This window comes from Eptesicus fuscus, chromosome 2 (assembly GCF_027574615.1).
Source record: "Eptesicus fuscus isolate TK198812 chromosome 2, DD_ASM_mEF_20220401, whole genome shotgun sequence".
In the NCBI taxonomy this organism is placed as follows: domain Eukaryota; kingdom Metazoa; phylum Chordata; class Mammalia; order Chiroptera; family Vespertilionidae; genus Eptesicus; species Eptesicus fuscus.
The window spans coordinates 89,803,532-89,825,604 of NC_072474.1; the positions used below are offsets into that span (position 1 = coordinate 89,803,532).

General features: G+C 39.6%; 2 protein-coding genes across 4 annotated transcripts in view; one reads left to right on the forward strand and one right to left on the reverse strand.

The window, feature by feature from the left end:
- GUF1 (GTP binding elongation factor GUF1) overlaps positions 1–4,108 on the reverse strand; it is a 35,670-nt gene extending 31,562 nt beyond the window's left edge. Inside the window, exons 1-4 of one of the 3 annotated variants that reach the window (XM_008140264.3) lie at positions 3,889–4,089; positions 1,591–1,702; positions 1,298–1,446; positions 938–1,018 (exon numbers count right to left, since the gene is read on the reverse strand). In XM_008140264.3, coding sequence (XP_008138486.3) covers positions 938–1,018; positions 1,298–1,446; positions 1,591–1,702; positions 3,889–4,053 — 507 coding nt within the window. In that variant the 5' untranslated portion in view covers positions 4,054–4,089. Of the gene's footprint in view, positions 1–937; positions 1,019–1,297; positions 1,447–1,590; positions 1,703–3,888 lie in introns of all 3 variants that reach the window. The other 2 variants (XM_028143736.2, XM_054729293.1) reach the window with 2 other exon arrangements.
- A 208-nt stretch (positions 4,109–4,316) lies between these two features.
- YIPF7 (Yip1 domain family member 7) overlaps positions 4,317–22,073 on the forward strand; it is a 32,727-nt gene continuing 14,970 nt past the window's right edge. The window contains exons 1-2 of the mRNA XM_054729319.1: positions 4,317–4,551; positions 11,682–11,798. Coding sequence (XP_054585294.1) covers positions 4,509–4,551; positions 11,682–11,798 — 160 coding nt within the window. The 5' untranslated portion in view covers positions 4,317–4,508. The remainder of the gene's footprint in view (positions 4,552–11,681; positions 11,799–22,073) is intronic.

Genomic DNA, 22,073 nt, shown 5'->3' on the forward strand with positions numbered 1-22,073 from the left:
GCCGGAGGTTGGCCAGCTAGGTAGGGACCACAGGAAGGCTCCAGGGCATGTCTGGCTCATCTCGATCGGCCGGACTCCAGCAGCAAGCTAAACTACTGGTCAGAGCGTCTGCCTCCTGGTGGCCAGTGCACGTCACAGTGATTGGTCGACCAGTCGACTGTCTGCCTCCTAGTGGTCAGTGCACATAATAGCGAGCGGTAGAGCGGCCTTAGCATATCATTAGCATATTACACTTTGATTGGTTGAACAGGTGACTGGACCATTAGACACTGAGCATATTAGGCTTTTATTATATAGGACAGCTGCATGATGCAGTTTATAAAGTCCAGTAGTTTGTATATAAAGTAGAGATTGACTTTCCTCTGGATTTTGAATGAAGAGTTTGTGAGAAACTGAATGTAACAAAAGCTTATTTTACATAGCATATCATCGTTCTTGTATGGTCATTTAGTTACTATGTTCATATGGTATGTTTATAACACAAAAGAAGTTGGTAATGTTATTAGTATGTTTCTTTAAACTTAACACTTCTCATATTATTACCTTAAAATCACCCAAAATGACCTCAAAAATAAAAGATTTATTTTCAACGTCTGTTAAAAATTGATATGAAAAACGCAGATAAAGAGCTATTAAAAATTGAGGGTTTTTTTGGTAGGATATAACGATGACTTATTTCAACAAAAAGTACAATTAAACAATTTCTCTGATCAGCTTAAAAAATTTCAAAGATGAACCAATCAATTTCAAAAAAAAAAATACTTTAATGTAATAAACTTCAAATTAACAGGACCAAAGCATATGATTTTGGTTAAGTAAAACAATAAATCTTATTTTTTTCAAACACAAAAATTATATTTCCAAAATGCATTTTAAGGAAAACATCTTGAAGAACCAAATAGTATGTCACATGATATATAAAATTAAAGGTACCTACCTCATTTGCATCAACCACAAGTAAAACACCCTGGCAGGCAGACAGTGACCTGGATACTTCATAACTAAAATCAACATGGCCCTGAGAAACAAAAGATAGTGATACCTCTAAATGTTAGCTACAGTTTTTTTGGGGGGAGGGGCAGTATGGCAAATGTAAATCTAATGACTCCACAGTAAACAAAAGGTTACTTCTGTTTAGCCCACGCTTGTGAAAAAGTTTACACTAACCTAAGAACAATGGGAAAACAAAAACCAAAGTTAGTTGTTTAATGTTCAATTTAAAAACTAAACAAGGATTTGTTTGCATTATCAATATAAGACTCACCAACAATAGAGACAAAATTAATATTAAACTTACTGGTGTATCAATGAGATTTAAAAGATACTGTTTTCCTTCACAATTATAGAAGAGAGATGCTGTCTGTGCTTTAACAGTGATTCCTCTTTCTCGTTCCACTTGCAATTTATCAAGAACTTGCTTATTATTCTTTGTTTTATCAATTGTCCCTATAAATAGAAATTCATAATTTTATATGGACTTTTAAAAAGAATACAGTATATAAAATTAAAACAAAATTTAAAAAGCATGGTAAAAGCAATGATCATTTATTCATTGCCATCAATTAAATATATAATATGAAATGAAAATACCTGTTAATTCCAGGAGCCTGTCAGCTAAAGTACTTTTGCCATGATCCACATGTGCAATGATACTGAAATTTCTAATATTTTCAGCAGGGAATCTAGACATGTCAACTTTTTCCTGGAAAGGAGGGAGAAATATTAGATTTATGAGTATAAATTTCATACAATATGAAACAAGTATACTGATTCAAAGAATATTCTTTAGTCTTCTTTGAAAAATTTCATTTATTGCATCTATATTGTTTCTATTTTTTATTCCTCTAACAATAAAGTCACATATGGTTAAACTCATATTATAATCAATGAATTATAATGACTCATTCGCTGTCAAAGGTGACTATGCAACTAAATAAAAGTTCTTAATAGTATTTCTACCACTTAGAGGGTCAATGAGTAACTGAATTTATTTTCATAGGTGGAGAACACAAGATATCCAGAACTTATGAACTGCCTTAGAATACAGAGTCTAACAAAACTTCTTGAGGCAAAAAAAAAAAAAAAAAAAAGGCTATAGAAAAGCTGGGGGGAAATAAAAATGAAATCCTTTGCCTGCATTACACATTTAATTACCGGTTAGGTCTATTTAAAAATCTGTGCTCCTAATAGAATCTTCAAAAGTTTAATTTAGATACAATTTTGTTACTCAGCAACTTCCCTGAAGTGGGAGAAAGATCATATCAGCAAAAAGAACTCCTATTTATTATCTTAAAATTCAAAACATTTTAAAATACAACTCCTGACTTTCAGTTCACAGATCTTCTTAAATTTTTACCAGGACTCATTAGAAACTGCTAAACAAATTGGTATTCAAGTAAAATATGTCAGTTTTTTGGTACTCTAAACATTTTATTTTTCCAATAAAATCTGTATTTTTCTAATCAGCTCCCCCAAAAGTGCCATGAAATTACAATGAAATACAACATGCTTATGAGCTTTAAGTTTCCTTGTTATGAATGCTCCAAGAAAGAGAATAACGGTGCAACTATGTCTGAAAGAAATTCTGCAAAAAAACTAAACCTGATCTGTCTGCCCTGTATGATCCCTTCCCCACCATTCAAGAGATACACTGGGCCGAGACCAGTTTGGCTCAGTGGATGGAGCGTCCGCCTGCGGACTCAGGGGTCCCAGGTTCGATTCCGGTCAGGGGCATGTACATTGGTTGCGGGCACATCCCCAGTTGGGGGTGTGCAGGAGGTGGCTGATTGATGTTTCTCTCTCATCGATGTTTCTGGCTCTCTATCCCTCTCTGTAAAAAATCAATAAAATATATTTAAAAAAAAAAAAAGGGATACACTGGTAAGTTTAATACTAATTTTGTCTCCATTGTTGGTGAGTCTTGTATTGATAATGCAAACAAATCCTTGTTTAGTTTTTAAACTGAGCATTGAACACCTAACTTTGTTTTTGTTTCCTCATTGTTCTGAGGTTAGTGCAAATTGTTTCACAAGCGTGGGCTAAACAGAAGTACCCTTTTGACTGTTTAGATTTGCCATAATGCCCCTCCCTAACCATATTTAAGAACTGTCAATTGCAGTACAAATTCATTTTAAATTCCACAGTCATTTTAGAAATGGGGAAAACTGGTTCATTTTAAGACTTATTTTTTCTCCACTTACTCATAACTTGCAATCAATCCCTTCAATTTTCTGTCTACACTATATCCCTTCATAGTTATCAGATAGTGTAGTTTTTCAGACTCGCTAAACCCCTCCTGCCTTCTCCCACCGCAAGAACAGAGTCAGAATTGCACAGGTTGGCTTTGGCTGAAGTAAAACACCACGACCCCACAGAATCTAGTACTTCTTATATTTTAGGTATTGGGACTAACAAGTTCTGTGCCTTCCATCGTGCAATCCTCACAAACGGGCATCCAATGTTTCATTAGTGTCTCATCTAATAAATGGAGAAACATCCACAGAATGGCCAAGGGGCTTGCCCAGGTCACGGGGCTCACACATTTCAAGAAAACTGAGATGATACTAGCAGCTTCCTCGGTAGGATTTTAGAAGTAGTCCAGTAACAGATGCAAAGCGTTTAGCTCGCTGCCTCCCATAAACAATGAGTTACGGGCATCACTAAGGAGGCAGCACGCGCAGCGACTGGTCCAAGGTCGCCGGTGAGAGGCGGAGACCCGAGAAACGCCGGCGGCGCGCGCGCTGTCAGCCCCGCCTCCGGTTCGGCATCGCCACCCGCGCGGCCAGGTCGTTAGTCCGAGGAAGGAAGCCCTTCCCACCTCCAAACCCTCCAGCGGCGCCCTCCCTCCCGGACGTGAACCCGCAGCTAAAAGAACCCGGGGGCGGTCACCTGGCGCGCTGCAGAGCTGTAGAGCCTGTCCAGAGCCCCGCAGGCGGCAGCCGCCCCGCGGGTCCGCGCGCCCGGAGGCCAAGGCAGCGCCCGCCCCGCAGCCCCGGTGACCCACGCTGCGAGCGCGCGTCCGCGCCACCAGCCCCGACCCGCCAGGATCCGCATCCCACCCCCGGGCGACCGAGGCGTCAGGAGAAGGTTCCGAAGCGCGACAGGAGCATCGCCCGTGGCTCGGTTTTCTCCAAGGCGCCGCGTTACGGGCGGCGGAGAGAATCCCACGAGACTTCCAGAAACCAACGGAACCAGGCGCTGGGACAGCGCCGCCCAACCGGTGGATCCGCCGGAACTCCGTAGACGGAGCGCCGCGCGCCGACGTCCGCACGTCGAGCGACGTCACGACGCTAGCGTGCCTCTGCGCCGGGGCGCAAGGGCGGCAGGACGTCAGGTGCGGGGGAAGCTCTCGAGATCAGTTCTCGTGATGTTCTTATCGTAGCGTTTGGGTTTAGCTTTTACCCCGGTAGCAGAATAACATTGTAATGGTTTTAAAGCACGGAAGTCTGAATGTGTTGTCAGTGATATGGCTAATATTTTAGCGCTTCCGCAAGGAAACCGGCGGCAAAATGGTGACAGTGTCTCCTAGGGAAGTTTTGGCCGGAAGTGAAGGTGGGAAAAAGTTACCGTCTGAATGCCCTTACGTCTCCATCATCTTTCAGTTTGCACTTCAACACAAGTGCATCTGGCCGAGGGCAGAGCTGGGCTACATGAGGCGGAGGGGGTTATAAGAGAGGATGAGGTCTAGTGTCTGTCTCCCTCCAGCGCCCTTGGGGTTTTCTGCAGGTGCAGAGGACGGAGGAAGAAGCTGTGGGACGCCCCATTGTATTGTTTCTCATTGGTTCTTGGATCTGCTATAAATCGTGACTGTACGGTACTTGACCCACTAGCAATTGCTACTGGCACCTTTGTTAGAGTATGAACTTGGAAAAGCCAACTTTTAAAAATACTTTTTAATTATTATTGATTTTTTTTAGAGAGAGAGGAAGGGGGAGGGATAGATAGAAACACTGATGAGAGAGAAACATCAATAGGTTGCTTCCTGCATGGCTCCCACTGGGGATCGGGCCCACAACCCAAGCATGTGCCTTGACCCCGAATCACACCTGTGACCTCCTGGTTCATGGGTCCACGCTCAACCGTGAGCCACACCGGCCAGGGCAAACTCTACCCTCTTTTAATGTCGACTTCCTGCTCATGTGTTTTTTTTCTAATCCATTGTCTTCTCATTTCATCTGTTTTCTGACTCTGAATTTGACTTCGAAGATACGTGTGCATATTGGAATTTTAAGTTAAGGAAATCCAATACATAACTCCATTTAAAGGGCACTCTTAAACCACCATACCTTGTGGCCCTACAAAGGGAAGGGATGCCCGAGCTCAGAGGTCGGCAAACCGCGCGGCTCTTTGGCCCCTTGAGTGTTCTAACGCCACTTCTTCAAAATAGACTCGCCCAGGCCGAAAACCGACTTCTGCGCATGGGCCACGAAGTTTCAATCGCACTGTACGTGTGCGTCCGCATGTGGTATTTTGTGGAAGAGCCACTCTCAAGGGGCCAAAGAGCCACCTGTGGCTCTCGAGTTGCGGTTTGCCGACCACTGCCCTAGCTGGTTTGGCTCAGTGGATAGAGCATTGTCGGCCTGTGGACTGAAAGGTCCCAGGTTCGATTCCGGTGAAAGGGCACATGCCCGGGTTGTGGGCTTGACCTCCAGTAGGAGGCGTGCAGGAGGCAGCAGATCAGTGATTCTCTGTCATCATTGATGTTTCTATCTCCTCCCTTCCTCTCTAAAATAAATAAAAATATATTTTTAAAAAAGACACATACAAAAGGGAAAGGATGGAAATGGGCACCACTGCCAACCTCTCCAAGTTGTGGGCTCCCACTCTGCCTGGAGGACCTCACTAACACTGCAGATAAAGCCTGACAAACGGAGAGTACGGTATAAATGTGTAAACTGCGTTAGTAAGGCTTAATGTTTTTGTTCTTATTACATAAGAATAAGTGCTAATGGCAGTTCTCCTATTAGTTTCTATGCTCCACTGTATCATGCTGCACATCTTTCCCATTAGGTCAGAGTGGGAAGTAGTGTGGTGCATGAAAAGCTCTATTTCCTTAATGCACATTGTCACTGGATGCCTCTTGTCTCTGACTCTAGGAAGGGCAGCATGGAGGTGGGGCGGGGGTGGGGGACAGTTCTCAGGATGCACAGAATCATCATTAGCAGGAACCTTCAGCCAGCCCCCTTCACCATATTTTCTTTCACCAGTCCTCCTTTCCATTAGGATTGACTTTCTCTAAATACGTGTCAGAACACAGGAGCAGGTGGCAGGGTTATTCCACTGATACTTATAAAAGCAGCATCTTTACAGTAGAGGGACAGCTGTTCTTTCTTCTTTTAGTATAAAACTTAACTCTCCTGAGGTCTTGAATCTCACTACTTCTTTTCAAATAAGCGAGCTATTCTGCATAAAGGAAAGAATATGCTGGTCAAAAATCATTTTCTCATTATAGACTCAGTTTTATCATAGAAATTTTCCCAGATTCTGGCAGTAGGTTAATTCCAAGGATTAGTTTTTCAGATTGTGGATTTATTTATATTTTTATAACCCCCCATAAGTATGTTTCTAGTAATTGTCAGGCAAGTTTCTAGCCTAGTGCCATTTTAAACTAGATGCCCAATAATTTGTTTTAAAAAGAAAATGAAATTGCCCAGCTGGTATGGCTCAGTGGTTGTGTCGACCTATGAACCAGAAGGTCACAGTTCATTTCCCAGGTCAGGCCACAAGCCTGGATTGCGACTTGATCCACAGAAGGGGTTGTTCAGGAGGCAGCTGATCAATGATTCTCTCTCATCATTGATGTCTCTCTCTCTCTATCTCTAAGATCAATAAAAATATATTTTTAAAAATTATTTTGTTACTCTGTCCACTACTTTCCCTAGCTCATGTTTGTAAATGAAAATATAAATACTACAGAGTAGAGAGTTATCCTTAAAGGGCTCCTCTATATCAAGGCAATGTTTGAGTAAATGTCCCATTAAGTTAAAACTCAAAGCTTTAAGTAGTGAGATTCTAGTGCCTAAAGAAGGTGGGAATACTGTCTTTTTAAATAGAATTTCTATATTGACAACTGGTCATTATTTTCCAAACTGCTGTAACTACTTTCATGCACTGAATATAATAAAATATTCAAGTTAAACTTAGCATGCCTTGGAAAAAAACTTAATAATGGCTTAATTGCAAAGGTATAATTATGGCAGAGCATTGGGAAGGATTTCACCTTTCATTGCTAAAAGTAATATAGCCAATATATAATTTCACCTACACTAACTGTATCTATGGGAGTTGGGTCAAAATAATAAGTGGTATCTTGGCAATAAAGTCCATTCTTAGCCTTTCTATTATTATTTCTTTATTAAAATGTAAGAGATGAATGCTGAAGAAGTATTTTATGTCTCATCACAGTCTGTTTATAGGACACAACATTTGCAAATACTCCTCCCCCCACCTTTTGGTAAGATGATTTTTCATATAGATTTATGTAGTATGGAAGTAGAGTTCACTAAAAAATATTTATGTATAATTAATGGGTGAATAAAGACTCACACTTGTTATTAATACAACTTTGTTTTCACCTAGAAGCATAATCAAAATAACACTATTTTGAGCATTTACTACTTGCCCCCACTAGGTTAATTGCTCCTGTTGCAAAATTCTGTCTAATTCTCATATTTTATACACATTTATTTATACACATATATACACAGGCATAAGATATAACTTCTTGGGAAGATTTTCTATAAAAATTAGTGATATGAGTCTGCTAAATGTATATAAATTGAATTTATTACATTTAAAAATGATTATTATAATAATATGGTTACTAACAACGTACAACTCAACTACTGCTCATATCGACTTTCATAACTTTAAGGAAAATTGTGTTTTTACTAACGTTCAGTAATGACCAAGCTAAAAACTTGAAATCATAATTTGTTATATTCCAATTTTTTCTAAGACAAAAGTGGAAGCTAGCAAATTAAAAGTCAAAGATAATTATGATAGCATTAATGATGGAAACCCTGTAATTTAATTTTTTTCTTGCCATAGAACACAGTAAGCTCCTTAAAATTCATGCCTTAAAACAGAATTTTATGTCCATTCTTCATGTGACTGTGTAACATTCAGGGCTGCAGTTTCAGGTTCGTGAAATAGAAGCAGCGTAGTCTTTAAAGGTCAGATGATCGGGAACAAATCGTATGTAGTATTAACAAAGGATTATGTAGAGAATACAGGCAAAAATGTATTTTTTTAAATTAATGGAACACAGAATGTATTGCATTTTTTCTGTCTTAATATAAGTAGAAATTTAAGAATCAATGTACATTAAATTGCAATACAGATTGCCAAAATAAAGAATTACTATCTAAACACTGGTAAAAAGCCATTTCTCTGTTGGCAGAGATAGAAAATGATGACATTTTTCTCTTGGTTCATTGGCAGCTTTGTTCAGCTGAAAATATGTATTGGAGTTTGTGAATAAATATTATTTGTGTTTCCAAACAGGTATATTCTTTCTTTAAAGTATATTTTTTTTATTGATTTCAAAGAGGAAGGGAGAGGGAGAGGGAGATAGAAACATCAGTGATGAGAGAGAATCGTTGATCAGCTGCCTCCTGCACGCCCCACACTGGGGATCAAGCCCACAACCTGAGCATGTGCCCTTGCCCAGAATTGAACCTGAGACCTTTCAGTCTGCAGACCGATGCTCTATCCAGTGAGCAAAACCAGCTAGAGCCAAACAGGTACATTCTTAATACCAGTGTTTTGGAAAGCCATAGGTAGTCTTTTAGGAAGAAACAGTGTGCATAATGAAAGGAAACTGGGCTGAATGAGAGAATTATTATTCCAAACTGGGTTCTGTCACATACTAGGTGTGTGACTTTGCACAAGTCACTTAGCCACTCTGAGCCTCTAGTTTCATATCAAAAGATTGTAGTAATGAAAGTAATAATCTTATGTGACTCTTAGATTGATAGATGCTAATAGCAATATGGGGTCCTGAGTATGCACAATTAAAAATCGTGTTCGTTCATCCATCTAACCATTCATCCTTTAATACATATATGTATGTATTGTTGTCAGACAAAGGGCAAATTGTTTCAGATGTAGCTGTTTCAGCTCACAATCTCTTCAATACTTTACAGGTAACCAAAGAGATCTAAGAAATTACAAATGGAGATTATTTTTTTTATCCCCACTGCATTTAGCTTTCCTAAATGTTGTTTATATAATTGATAGTTCAGATTTGGATAAAATTGACCATACATTTTTAGATAGTTGCTAAGTTCATCATGTTAAGATCATCCTATATAATAAAAGGGTAATATGCAAATTGACCCTAAGGCAGAACAACTGGTCACTATAACATGCACTGACTACCAGGGGGCAGACACTCAACGCAGGAGCTGCCCCCTGGTGGTCAGTGCGCTCCCACAGGGGGAATGCCACTCAACCAGAAGCTGGGCTGACTGCTGTGAGCACAGTGGTGATGGAGGGAGCCTCTCCTGCCTCCGTGGCAGCGCTAAGGCTGTACGACTGTGGCTTAGGACCACTCCCCTAAGCCCTTAGTCAGACATCCCCTGAGGGCTCCTGGGCTGCCAGAGGGATGTCTGACGGCCAGCTTAGGCCCGATCCCCCAGTGCATGAATTTTCATGCACCCAGGCCTCTAGTGTATATATATTTTATCATTTTTTTTTATTTTCAATTACAGTTGACATATTATATTAGTTTCAGATGTACACCCCAGTGATTAGATATTACATAACTTACTAAGTGATCATCCTGATAAATCTCACACCCATCAGACATCTTACTTAGTTATTAGAATATTATTGATTATATTCCCTATGCTATACTCTACATCCCAATGGCTATTCTGTAACAACCAATTTGTACTTCTCAATCCCTTCACTTTTTTCACTCATATATTTGATTTGTACTGCATATTATTAGGAAATCTTGTCTAGATTTATTCTTCTAGGCGATAAAGCTCAAGGGTTTTCCTCTTACCTTCCATTGTTTGCCTCAAATAAATGATCCTAAGTCAGAGTTTAATGGGATTTGCCACAAGGAAACGGAATCTACCATTTCACTGTGTTTGTAAACTTTAACAAGTGTAATAAGATACTGTGTTTGGCTTTGGCTTTTGGCAAGCATCTGTTCAGTGTCAGAGTCAAATTTAGAAACACATATATAGCCAGCAGGTCATCTTTTCACAAACTGGTTTGTTATAAATTTCTCTAGCAGATCAACATTTCTTGGAGGATTTTTCGACATAAAATAATATAAAGGTATGTGTCTGATCCTTCTAAAAAACCTTGGCATTTAAACAAAATATAAAGCTGGATTATGTAAGGACTTTGTTGCCAATAGTCATATTACATAAAGCTTTGCATGTTATGAAAACTTACGTGTATTCTCCAGTGAAATTACTCTCTATGCTTTATAATAGCATTTTAATGGACTGAGAAAGTTATGCTATTAAATTTTAAATTCTTTAAATTATAAGTTGTTAAAATATTTAACATCCTCTGAGTCCTGATTTTAGCTTACATAATTTATAGCTACTTTTATGCATAATATTAATGAAAAAAATCTTGATTTATTAAATCAGGTATATGAATCACTGCACCTAATTTTACAGAAGCTTTCTATACTTGTACTGAAGTGAGACAATTTGATATATTTGACAATTGTACTTGAGTATTTCTGATTAATGAGGCCCTTAGAGCTAAGACTGTTTATGAGATGCATTTGAAATGTTTTATAACTATTATTCCAAAAATTACTATAACTATATAGGTTACTCCTAGTGATTTTAAAATGTACTACTTTGAAATAAAAAGTTTTTCAAAGAAAAGCAAAGATTAAAATGTTGAATTGACTAACCATATCTGTCCAATTGAAAATATTCTCTATTCTATTCCAAATTTTCATCCAAAGAGCCACCATTACTTTGCTCTTACTTTCTCCCCCTACCTTTTCCTCCTCTCAAATCTTTCTTCTTCCCTCTGATATGCCTGTTTGTTAGGTCTAAATCAAGATCATGTACTCCCTTCACTCTCCAAAGTGAGTAGAAACTATGTAGAGAGTTTATTGGAAGACAGACTGTTTCCTTAGCAGAATTGAGCCTTTCCCTTCTGACTCAGCCAGAAGGGAGCAGAGAGGCTGTTAGCGCAGGAAAAAATAAATATGAAATAATATTATTATTATCAATCATTTGCTTTTCGACTTTGCAACAATAATATATATGCCTAAATGTAAAACTTTTAAAAATAAATTATTACTTATAAGTAATAATTGAAATAAGGAACTGACATTGTTTAAAAGAAAACCTTCTAGATGTGTACCAAGTCTTAGGCTTTTTATCTTAAACTGCTGAGATAGGTTTTTTTGGGGGAAATGTTACCTCCTTCAGATCAATTAATGACAATTTAGGCAAAGTCATAGTCCTGTTGAATGATAACTTCAGAAAAGTTCATTGAAGATACATGTTATGTAAATGACTTTTTAGAACACATTTCCATATCCTTCCCCCAATACTCAATCTACCCCATGCAAAGAATATAGTGTTCTCTGGTAAGAACCTATTTATCATCACATGTCAGTCTTTGTAATATTCCAAAAGATGTTTTATTGACTCCTAAACTTTGCAGTAAAAAATATTCTTACTTTTCAGGATGTCAAACTTGGGACAATTTGACTCTGATTTTTACCAATCTAATTATACCATTGAGAATCAGGAGCAGAGTTGTAATGACTCCAATGCCTATGGAAATCTTTATGGATCCAGAGAGTAAGTACCTTATTTTGAAAAAATATGTTCTCATTTTAGAAGTAATAATATTATGGCAGGTAGGGAGGTTTCCTTGGAGGAAGCAAAAGCATGTCTTTGTAAAGTGCCCAAGAAGAAATGTGAGGAAAGGGCAGAGAAATGAATTCAGTTCTCCAAGAATCCCTTTGATCACCTCAGACCCATTTATAGCTGAATGGCTTGACTCTGTTTTCAAAATAGAACTTAATAGGGAGCCTGAATATAGGGACTGTATTTTCTGTGACACTGCTTGAAAAACATATTTTATTCAATTTAATTAATATTTATTGAGTGCCTGCTGTGTGTCAGGAATGAAAAAGGGCACTATAAACCCAAAGATAAAGGAGAAATTCATAATCTCTTACCTCACAACATTTAAGGTTTGAGGTTGTGGAGGTGCTGTTGTAATATGCTGTTATAACACAGTGTGAAAATTCCTAAACGGAACCAAGATAAACATATTTCAGAATGTGTTAGTAATTTGAGTTGACAGTTCAACTTGAGTTGAAATAAGTAAAAATGATTAAAAATTTAGTATTTATCCTTTACCAGTGCCCAAAATGAGGGTTTAGAGTGAGAAGAATTTGGTTCAAGTTCTGGCTCTTGCATTTGTTCTTTGTGACCTTGGGAAAGACTTGACTTCCCTGATTGGTGTCTTAACTGAGAAATGAGGACATTAATAATACCCACTTTATGAAATTATCATGAAGAACATTTGTGATAATGTGCAGGAAAGTAGACATTTAAGTAAAACCACTATATAAATGTTATTTACTTATGTAATTACTAGAGGCCTGGTGCACGATTCATGCACCGGTGGGTCCCTCGGCATGGCCTGCGGGAATCAGGCTGAAATTGGCAGTCCAATGCCGCCTACCACTCCTGCCTGCCTCTTCCGCTCATCCTGGTCCGGCCCCCCTGCGCCTGCCGCGGGCTCCTGCCCAGTCAGTCCCGATCGGGAGAGGCTTGCATCTGGCTCCCGTCTGTCAGCGGAGCGGCACTCGGGCTGTGAGAGTGCACTGACCACCAGGGGGCAGCTCCTGCATTAAGTGTCTGCCCCCTGGTGGTGAGTGCACGTCATAGTGACTGGTCTACCAGTCATTCGGTCGCTTAGGCTTTTATATATAGAGATGGGTGAAGCCCTGGTCATGTGGCTTAGTTGGTTGGAGCATCTCCTGTACACTAAAAGGTTGCAGGTTCTGTTCCTGGTCGGGGTGTGCACCAGAAGCAACTGATCGATGCTTCTCTCTCACATCAATGTTTCTCTCTCTCTCCTTCTCTCTCTCTATCACTCTCTCTGTCTCTTTCTCTCCCTCCTTCCCTCCCTTCCTCTCTCTAAAAACCAATGAAAACATATCCTCAGGTGAGTGTTTTAAAAAAAAAATGGGTGAAAAGGACAAGGTCCTGTAGGATTGGCTCAATCACCGTAGAATCCAACAACAGAAAAATAACTTCATATTATTCCTTGGATTTATACCTTGGAAGGTCAAGAAAAATAAAAATAAAAAGGTGTTTCAGGCAGAGCAGTTTGAGCATTGAGGTATTACAGGATATTAACTCAAAATATATAATCCATACTGAGAGCTATCTAAAAATTTTCAGCTCTGTCCTCTTGTTTTACTGAAAGGAACCAGTCACCTTGAATTTCTGTTTCTTTTCTCCCTTCTCTGCTCCATTTGGGCTAAGCACCTGGGCAGCACCTGCAATCTATATTTTCAGGTTAAACTATCCTGAAATGTCTAATAAGAGGGTAATAAATCTTTCCCCTTTAAGCAGGGACTCATGATCATAGCTTTCTTCCACACCCCACCCTGCCCAGTTTCTTTCTCCATTTGATTTTACATATCAATATTGCCCAGAAATCAAGATGACCAAGAGATGGAAGTTAATATAATCAAATGAGGAAAACTCTTGATTATATTGTATCAGGTTGATGGCCTTGCCTGCTTATTCGCATTTAAATCCAAATCCTTATTTGGAGGTGGTAACATTTAAATTCTAACCCACACTGCATGTCTCAGGAATTAGAAAAGGCCATGCTAGCTGTGGTAGTTTTATGAGTACATAAAACATGGACTCGGGCCAGCAAATTACTAGTGTACATCAAACAAACTCCAGAGATTTGACCTTTTATTCATTCAATGAGTAGTTCAATTAAAATACTCCCCAAGTCAAAATAATATGTTGATCATCCTGGCAAAAGATATAGGAATCCAGAGGGTAGTTATAGTGTTATAATCAATTAATCTATCGCTCTGTCTCTGTCCTCCCCCATACCCCTCCTCCCCAATAAATGGGAGCTTCCTTTAAAAGGCTTGTTCAGCTCAATGGCATGTTAATTGGAAAGCTGGTTGACTGTACTTAACTAAAACAATGAAGATATTTATATTTCAAAACAAGTTCTCTTATTTTAGAATGAACAAGGAGTGTTCTCATTTTAAAATTTCTGTCCAGTCCTTTGGGTAGGCATCATTTCCAATCACTGCTAGTCAGTTATCTAGGCTATATTTTCCCACTATATGTATCCAATTTTTGAAATGGGAAAACTATTCAAATTATTAAGAAAAAGAAATAGATATGTCTACAGAAAGGTGACAACTGGAAAACCCCCTTTGAATGTGGACAGTATATTTGGTAGGACATTAACAGACCAGTACTGAGTCATCATTTCATTGGAATCCCCAGGTCGATCATTCTCTGGTGTTTAAACATAGCTAATGGCATGTCAGTGGCACATGGTTACTGTGCACTCGCTGGACTAGCCAGGATTTGGGAATGTTACATAGGTTAACTACCCTAGCTACACTTTCCTAAACCACTCTACCATCGAACTGATCCTATATTATATGTTCTTACCAAGTTCACGTAGAATGCCTGATTTGACTGGCTCGATGGGAGACTTACATAGATAAAATGTTTCTGGAGGTTCTGACTAAATTCTTTTAGTCAACAGTGTAGATATGTCATATTGTTGTCTTACGCTGTTGATGGTATTGCAAATTCTGAAAACTTTGTCGCCTCAGGTGGAATACACATACACTTGAATGTGGCTCTAAGTGTGGAGATAGACTTACAATGAATGGGACTTATTTGATTGTACATTTTTTACCATCTGGTTTACACTCTGGCTCTCCATATGACACTGGGAGTGAGCGCATCACCTGTATTCCCCGAAGAACGGACTGACAAAGGAAAGCAGCTCAGTTAAAAGCTTCATGATGGAAGTCCAAACCTACAGTTTTAGAAAACAAAGCCTCCAATAAAATACGTAGTTAGTGATTTCGTGATGGGGAGCATGTGCAATAAACAAGTCTGCAACCACAGAAATCATAACTGAGTCTTCTAACAATGACTTTCTATATTTACATCAGAAGATGAATGTTAAGTCTTGTTGATTCGGAAAGAGGTCAGAAACTTTCCCCAGCAAGAGACTATGCCTTATCTTAACACAGTATTATGTAAGTGAAGACAAACAAGCCTCTGGAGGTTCGTCGGAACATTATGGTACAGGGAATGGAAGAGGGAATATTGACGAATTGGTGAGCATACCAAGGACTTTTATGTAGATCAGGTGTGCGGTCATTGCTTTATGGCTCAGACACAGAAATCCTGACTTGAGTAGAGTGAAGGTTCTTCTGGAAGGAAAACACGGAATGGCGGGGATGTTGTCAAAGTCACTTTAGATATTCCAGGGAAACCAACATGGGAAAAAGCTAAAGGTGATCATCACAGAAGAGATTCAAACTCTTAGCCTCCTAATTGCATTGTTTTCTTTGAGAAAGTGACTAATTGGAAAGGCAACTATTACAGATACAGATGCTCTGCCAGGTTGTATGAAAGATGTTTAGAATTCTTTAGTGTAAGTATCAGGAAAAAAAGAACAGACAAATACTTAGCTAATGCTTATTGATCACGTTTAGTGTGCCCAACACTATTCTAAGTGCTTTACTTATTTTAGTGAATTTAATTCACCACAACTTTGAGTTCTATTATCTTCATTTTACAGATTAGAGACTGGGGCACAGAATGTGAGGTAATTTGTATCCTATATAATAAAAGCTTAATATGTGAAGTGTCTGGTCGCCTGGTTGGCTGTTCAACCAATCAAAGCGTAATATGCTAATGATATGTTAAGGCTGCTCAGCTGCTCGCTATGATGTGCTGACCACCAGGGGGCAGACAGTCGACCAGTCGACCAGTCGCTATGACATGCACTGACAACCAGGGGGCAGACACTCCAACCGGTAGGTTAGCTTGCTGCTGGGGTCTGGCTGATTGGGACTGAGATGGGCTGGACATGCCCTGGAGCCCTCCCATGGTCCCTCCCAGCTGGCCAACCTCTCGCATCCCTCCCCAGCCCCGATCATGCACCGGTGGGGGTCCCTAGGCTTGGCCTGAGCCCTCTTGCAATGTGGGACCCCTCGGGGGATGTCGGAGAGCCGGTTTCGTCCCTACCTCTAGTAGATTATAAAATTGGGATTTGAACCCAGGCAGTCTGACTTCAGTGGCTGTATTGGCTAACTACTCTACTTGGTTCAGGACAAATCTACCCTTGGACTCTCATTACAGGAAGAAATGTAACTCCACAGAGTCAGGCAAAAGGAGGAAAATCTGACCAAGAATGTTGCCAGTTCTAAAGGAGAATTTTGCAATCACTTCACAGTTGCCTGAAGTGGTGGGTATATCAGTCTGACTCATAATAGGCTACTAATTCATAGGCTTCACAGAGCAATTAGTAGCATCCAGTCCATTCGTCCTGATTTGGTATTTTTTATGAAAGGATACTGTAGGCTTGAAAGACATCGCTTTAATATCAGAGAATGTCATTGGCATAGTCATTCAAAATTGGAACCATCTAGTAAAAAAGGATAACACTAGAAGACATGGGAGTAAGTGTTGATTCAAGATATATGGTTAAAATTATGGTTCAGAGTAATTTGTCAGAGAAAGGCCTAAAACAAGAGAATTGGGTATTTGCAGGGTTTTTCTGGGTTGGAGTGTGGATTAATAATGTGATTATTTTGGTATAGCTTAGGTTTTCTTCACGGAGACATAGTATTAATTGCTATAGTCAATATGTACAAAGTTATAAAATAAAAAGAAAAACTTTAATTTAGACAATGACCAAGATAATTTTTAAAGATAAAGAAGTTTGAGGTTCCCTTTACAGGAAAAATTTAAAAGTTTTATTTTCTAAATAACGGTGGAGGGATTTTAATATTATCCCTCCATTATAACAAGGTCAATAGAGGCAAAGCTCCTGTTGAACATGTTTTGTTGGATAAAGTAGCAGAGAGGAATAGGAGAGATGAAAAAGAAAAGGAGCCGAAACCGGTTTGGCTCAGTGGATAGAGCGTCAGCCTGCGGACTGAAAGGTCCCGGGTTCGATTCCGGTCAAGGGCATGTACCTTGGTTGCGGGCACATCCCCAGTAGGGGGTGTGCAGGAGGCAGCTGATCGATGTTTCTCTATCATCGATGTTTCTAACTGTCTATCCCTCTCTCTTCCTCTCTGTAAAAAATCAATAAAATATATATATAAAAAAAAAAAAAGAAAAAGAAAAGGAGAGGACTTGGCTGGTACTGGACAATATTTTCTTGTAAAAATGTGTTTTGCTCTTGGCAGGGGTGGGGGTGGGTCCCGTACTGAATCCCCTCATTCATAGAGATTGCTTTGCCTGGAGTAATTGTGGAAGTTATGTTTCCTTAAGCCTGGTTATTAGCACCTGGGCATGAGTTTTGGTGAGGCCAGGACAATCCTATCTAATAAAAGAGTGATATGCAAATTAACCATCATTCTGCTACACCCACAAGCCACACCCACCAGCCAATCAGGAGTGAGTATGCAAATTAACCCTAACCAAGATGGCTGCAGCCACGGAGCAAGCAGGAGGCTTGGGTTTCCCCAGCAATGGAGGAAGCCAAGCTTTCCGCACACCACGGCCGGCCCAGGCCTCCACTCAAGGCTACAGTTTCAATTATAGAAGATAAATAAATCCCAACAAAAATGGCAGTAGCCACGGAGCTGGAGAGAGCAGGAGGCTTGAGTTGCCCCCGGCGATTGAGGAAGCCAAGCTTCTGCAGCCCTGGCCTGCCTTGGTCTCCGCTCAAGGCTACAAAGTTTCAATTATAGAAGATAAATAAAGCCCAACAAAAATGGCTGCAGCCATGAGCGAGCAGGAGGCTTGGCTCCACTCAAGGCTACAAAGTTTCAATTATAGAAGATAAATAAATCCCAGTTACCAGGGCCTCTGCTTGGGTTGCCGGGGTGTGTGGCCAGCCTGCAAACCACCACAGGCCCCTTGCCCAGGCCACCCCACACCCAAGGGAACCCCCACCCTGATCCAGGACATCCTTCAGGGCAAACCAGCTGGCCCCCACCCATGCACCAGACCTCGATCCTCCTATCTAATAAAAGAGTAATATGCAAATTGACCATCACTCCAAGATGGCTGCCCCCATGTGGTCAAAAATGGCTGCCCCCATGTGGACACAAGATGGCCACGACAAGATGGCCAGCAGGGGAGGGCAGTTGTGAGGGACCAGGCCTGCAGGGATGGGCAGTTGGGGGGGACCAGACCTGCAGGGAGGGCAGTTAGGGGTGACCAGGCCTGCAGGGGAGGGCAGTTAGGGCAAACAGGCTGGCAGGGGAGCAGTTAGTTATCAATCAGGCTGGCAGGGGAGTGGTTAGGGGGTGATCAGGCTGGCAGGCGGAAGTGGTTAGGGGCAATCAGGAAGGCAGGCAGGCGAGCAGTTGCGAGCCAGCAGTCCTGGATTGTGAGAGGGATGTCCGACTGCCCATTTAGGCCTGATTCTACCGGGATCGGGCCTAAACGGGCAGTCGGACATCCCTCGAGGGGTCCCAGATTGGAGAGGGTGCAGGCTGGGCTGAGGGACACCCCCCCGACCCCCGTGCATGAATTTCGTGCACCAGGCCTCTAGTATATCAATAAAATAGTCTTTAGACACTAGTCCATTCACTCATCTCTATTTTCCCCTTTCATTCTTCTAGAACTGGTTGCATTAAAAAAAAACAACCACATATCTAGGGAAAGCTTTATCAACTAAGTAGCCATTCAGTTTCTTCTATATAATGCGTTTCTACCAGTACTTTTGATAGTGGGCCTACTTTGTTTAAAAAGAAAGATTAGAGCTTAGTCAGTGTAGCTCGGTGATGGAGCATTGACCTATGAACCAGGAGGTCATGATTCGATTCCCAGTCAGGGCACATGGGGGAGGCATGCAGGGGGCAGCCAATCAATGATTCAATGATTCTCTCTAATCATTGATATCTCTCTCTCTCTCTCTCTCTCTCTCTCTCTCCTTCCTCTCTGAAATCAATAAAAATATTTTCTTTTTTTTTAAAAGAAAGATTAGAAATATGCCACATGATTTCATGAACAATAACAGTAATCAGCATATGGTTTGGAACAGCGATTTTCAACCTTTTTTTTTTTTTTTTAATCTCTGTCACACATAAACGCTAAAATTCTGCAGCACACAAACATATATTTTTTGCCGATCTGAGAAAAAAAAAGGTATAATTTTGATTCATTCACACCAGATGGCTATTGTGTTGGCTGTTGTCATTTTTTAAATTTGACAATATAAGGGAAAAAAAGGTTAGTGCCCCTGTCTAAATAGTCAGGTTTTGCATTTTTTAAAAATTCTTGCAGCACAGCAACCAGTTGAAATTTGCTGCTGTGGGTGATTCAAGAAGTATTATATCAGGTCTCTGCCCTTAATGAGCTTATGGTGAGTTAGTGAATGATTAAATGTATATATTTTTCTATTTTATAGCTTTATTTTTCAAAAGAGGGTATCTTCTCTTTCAGGCTTACTCATATAAGGGAGGATGAATATGTTATTCTTAGACTTCATATTAAGATGAATGTTGGAAGGAAAGTATAAAAAGCCATTTTGTAAGTATTTTAACATAAAGAGATCCCAGAGAGCTACAAAGTTTAGAATCCTGGGCTGTATTTTTAGCTTAGTTTAGCCTAAGATATTTTGATAGGATAAACTTAACACATGTTAAGAAGGACAATTTATATTTCTTCCCCTTCCTTCAGAAAACACACAATTAAAAATGACCAAATAATGTCACACACTCTTTCTTCCTTTTTCTAGCTTTCATAAGAAATTGTTTACTAAGATTGTTGTTTTTCAGCTTCCTGACGTAAATGATGAAATAAAAAAACAAACAAAAACATGGTCAAGGAAATGTCATGTTTGACAAGAAACTTCTTTGGACAAACTAAATTGCATACTTTAAAAGAGGGACGCTACTGAATGCTTTTAGTTAGCTGCTCACAGATCATTTGATTGGCAATAATTGTCTGGGAATGGCCAGAGCTAGAAAGTCTATTTCTTTATGGACAGCAGTCAGTTTATACATTTATTTTTTCCTATGAATTGGCTATACTGTTAAAATTGTGATTTACACTTGCTGCTTCCACACATTTATAAAGGACGTCCATGTTTGGTGATTGCCATGAATATCAGTGAAAAAGGCAGTGTGTGTAAGAGGCAGAGTGCTCAGTGTGTGTAAGAGTCCAGCTTCAGGTCAGAGATGGACACCTGCTGCGCTCTGTGATTCTAGGCAAGTCATTCAGTCTCCAGGATCCTTTATTTCGCTTTCTGTAAAATGGGACTAAAATGACAGATTTTACCTTACTAAGTCTAATTACATGGGAAAATGTAAGAAAAAGTGACAGCGTGTTGTACATAACCAATAAATATTAGTTGGTATGGATCAGTCTTCTAGAAGTCTATTCATGACCAGTGACTTCACTTTTTTTGATTAAAGTTCAACTCTAAGCAAGTTATTTCTTTCATGCTTAAGTATTCATAAAACCTGGGATAATTCATGAAAGAGAAATTGTAGCTTCCTTCATTTCCTTGATTTGTCATGATATCCCTTTCTTAGATGCATAAATACCAGTGTTTTCCTTTCTCTAGACAGCAAGCCATTGAGCAGCCTCCGCTTGCCTTTGTCCCACCGGAGATGCTCATGTCATCAGGTTACACTGGACAATATTTTCAGCCAGCATCCAACCCGGATTATTATTCACAATCTCCTTACGTTGACAGTTTTGATGAAGAGCCTCCTTTGCTAGAAGATAAGTTAAGGAAGTGCTGTTAATGTGTTTACAGCTCGAGAATAATAGCAATAATGAGCACGTAACGTGTGCTGTCAGCATGATGCATACAGTGTTTTGTGTGTGACTGTTCCACGTGTAAACAAACCTGCCTCTTCAAGACACTTAAACCAGGGGAAGTCTGCCGCATGTTTGTGTGTGGGGAATCAGAAGGAGGTATGTGCTATTGCTACCATTATCACAGGTTCCTTCACTGTTTCTTAAATTTGAACTCCCTGGCAATGTCTAGACAACAGTGAAGACATCATTTCGAAAAGTGGTTATATCAAAGTAACCACCCTTCCCACCCCACTTAATGAAACTGCTTCCCTTCCCACTTTACACATATCGGCGAAAATTTATTGATTATTTTTTCCCTTTGTGATTATCCCCATCAAATGTATAGTATGTTAGAAGAGAGAGCACTTACTATAATTTTGCATTTTGAATCTATGGAATTTCCAAGCTCTGCTCTAATAATGTTCTTCAGCTTGAGTGACTTTGTGAAAGTCTCAAGCTTCATCTATAAAAGATATGAAAAGGCCTTAGGCAGAATTTCTGCGATAAGGTGATGAATGACATTTGCCAGCGTTTTTTAGAGTGCACGTTAAGACAACCTATAAAATTATGAATGTATCATAAAACATCCCCTGCACAAAAACATGTTATCTGAAACTGTGCTTGTTTATGCCTTAAATGCTTTGTTGTCTAAAAGGCTTGTTTAGTTTTGTGTAAGAATGATAACTTTTGCTATTCAGTAATATACAATCAATATGTTAAAAAATACACCTTGAAGGCTAATAGTCAATTTGAGTCTATCAGACCAGAAAAATTACTGTGATAATTGGTATTTGTAGCATAGCCTGATGTTTGTGTTTCAAAGGCCAATGACACAATTTGCATAAAAAATAAATATATTAATTCATTTTTATAGCACTTACATATCTTATACTTCACTACCACTAGATGACAGTAGAACAATAATTTTGCATTCAAATTTCACAGCAATTTTTCTCTTATTTTATATAATAAGGTGTAATATTAGATCATCTACAATTAATAATACTTATAATCTCATTTGCATACCTTGTAATACATTTAAAAACAAAATATAGGGTG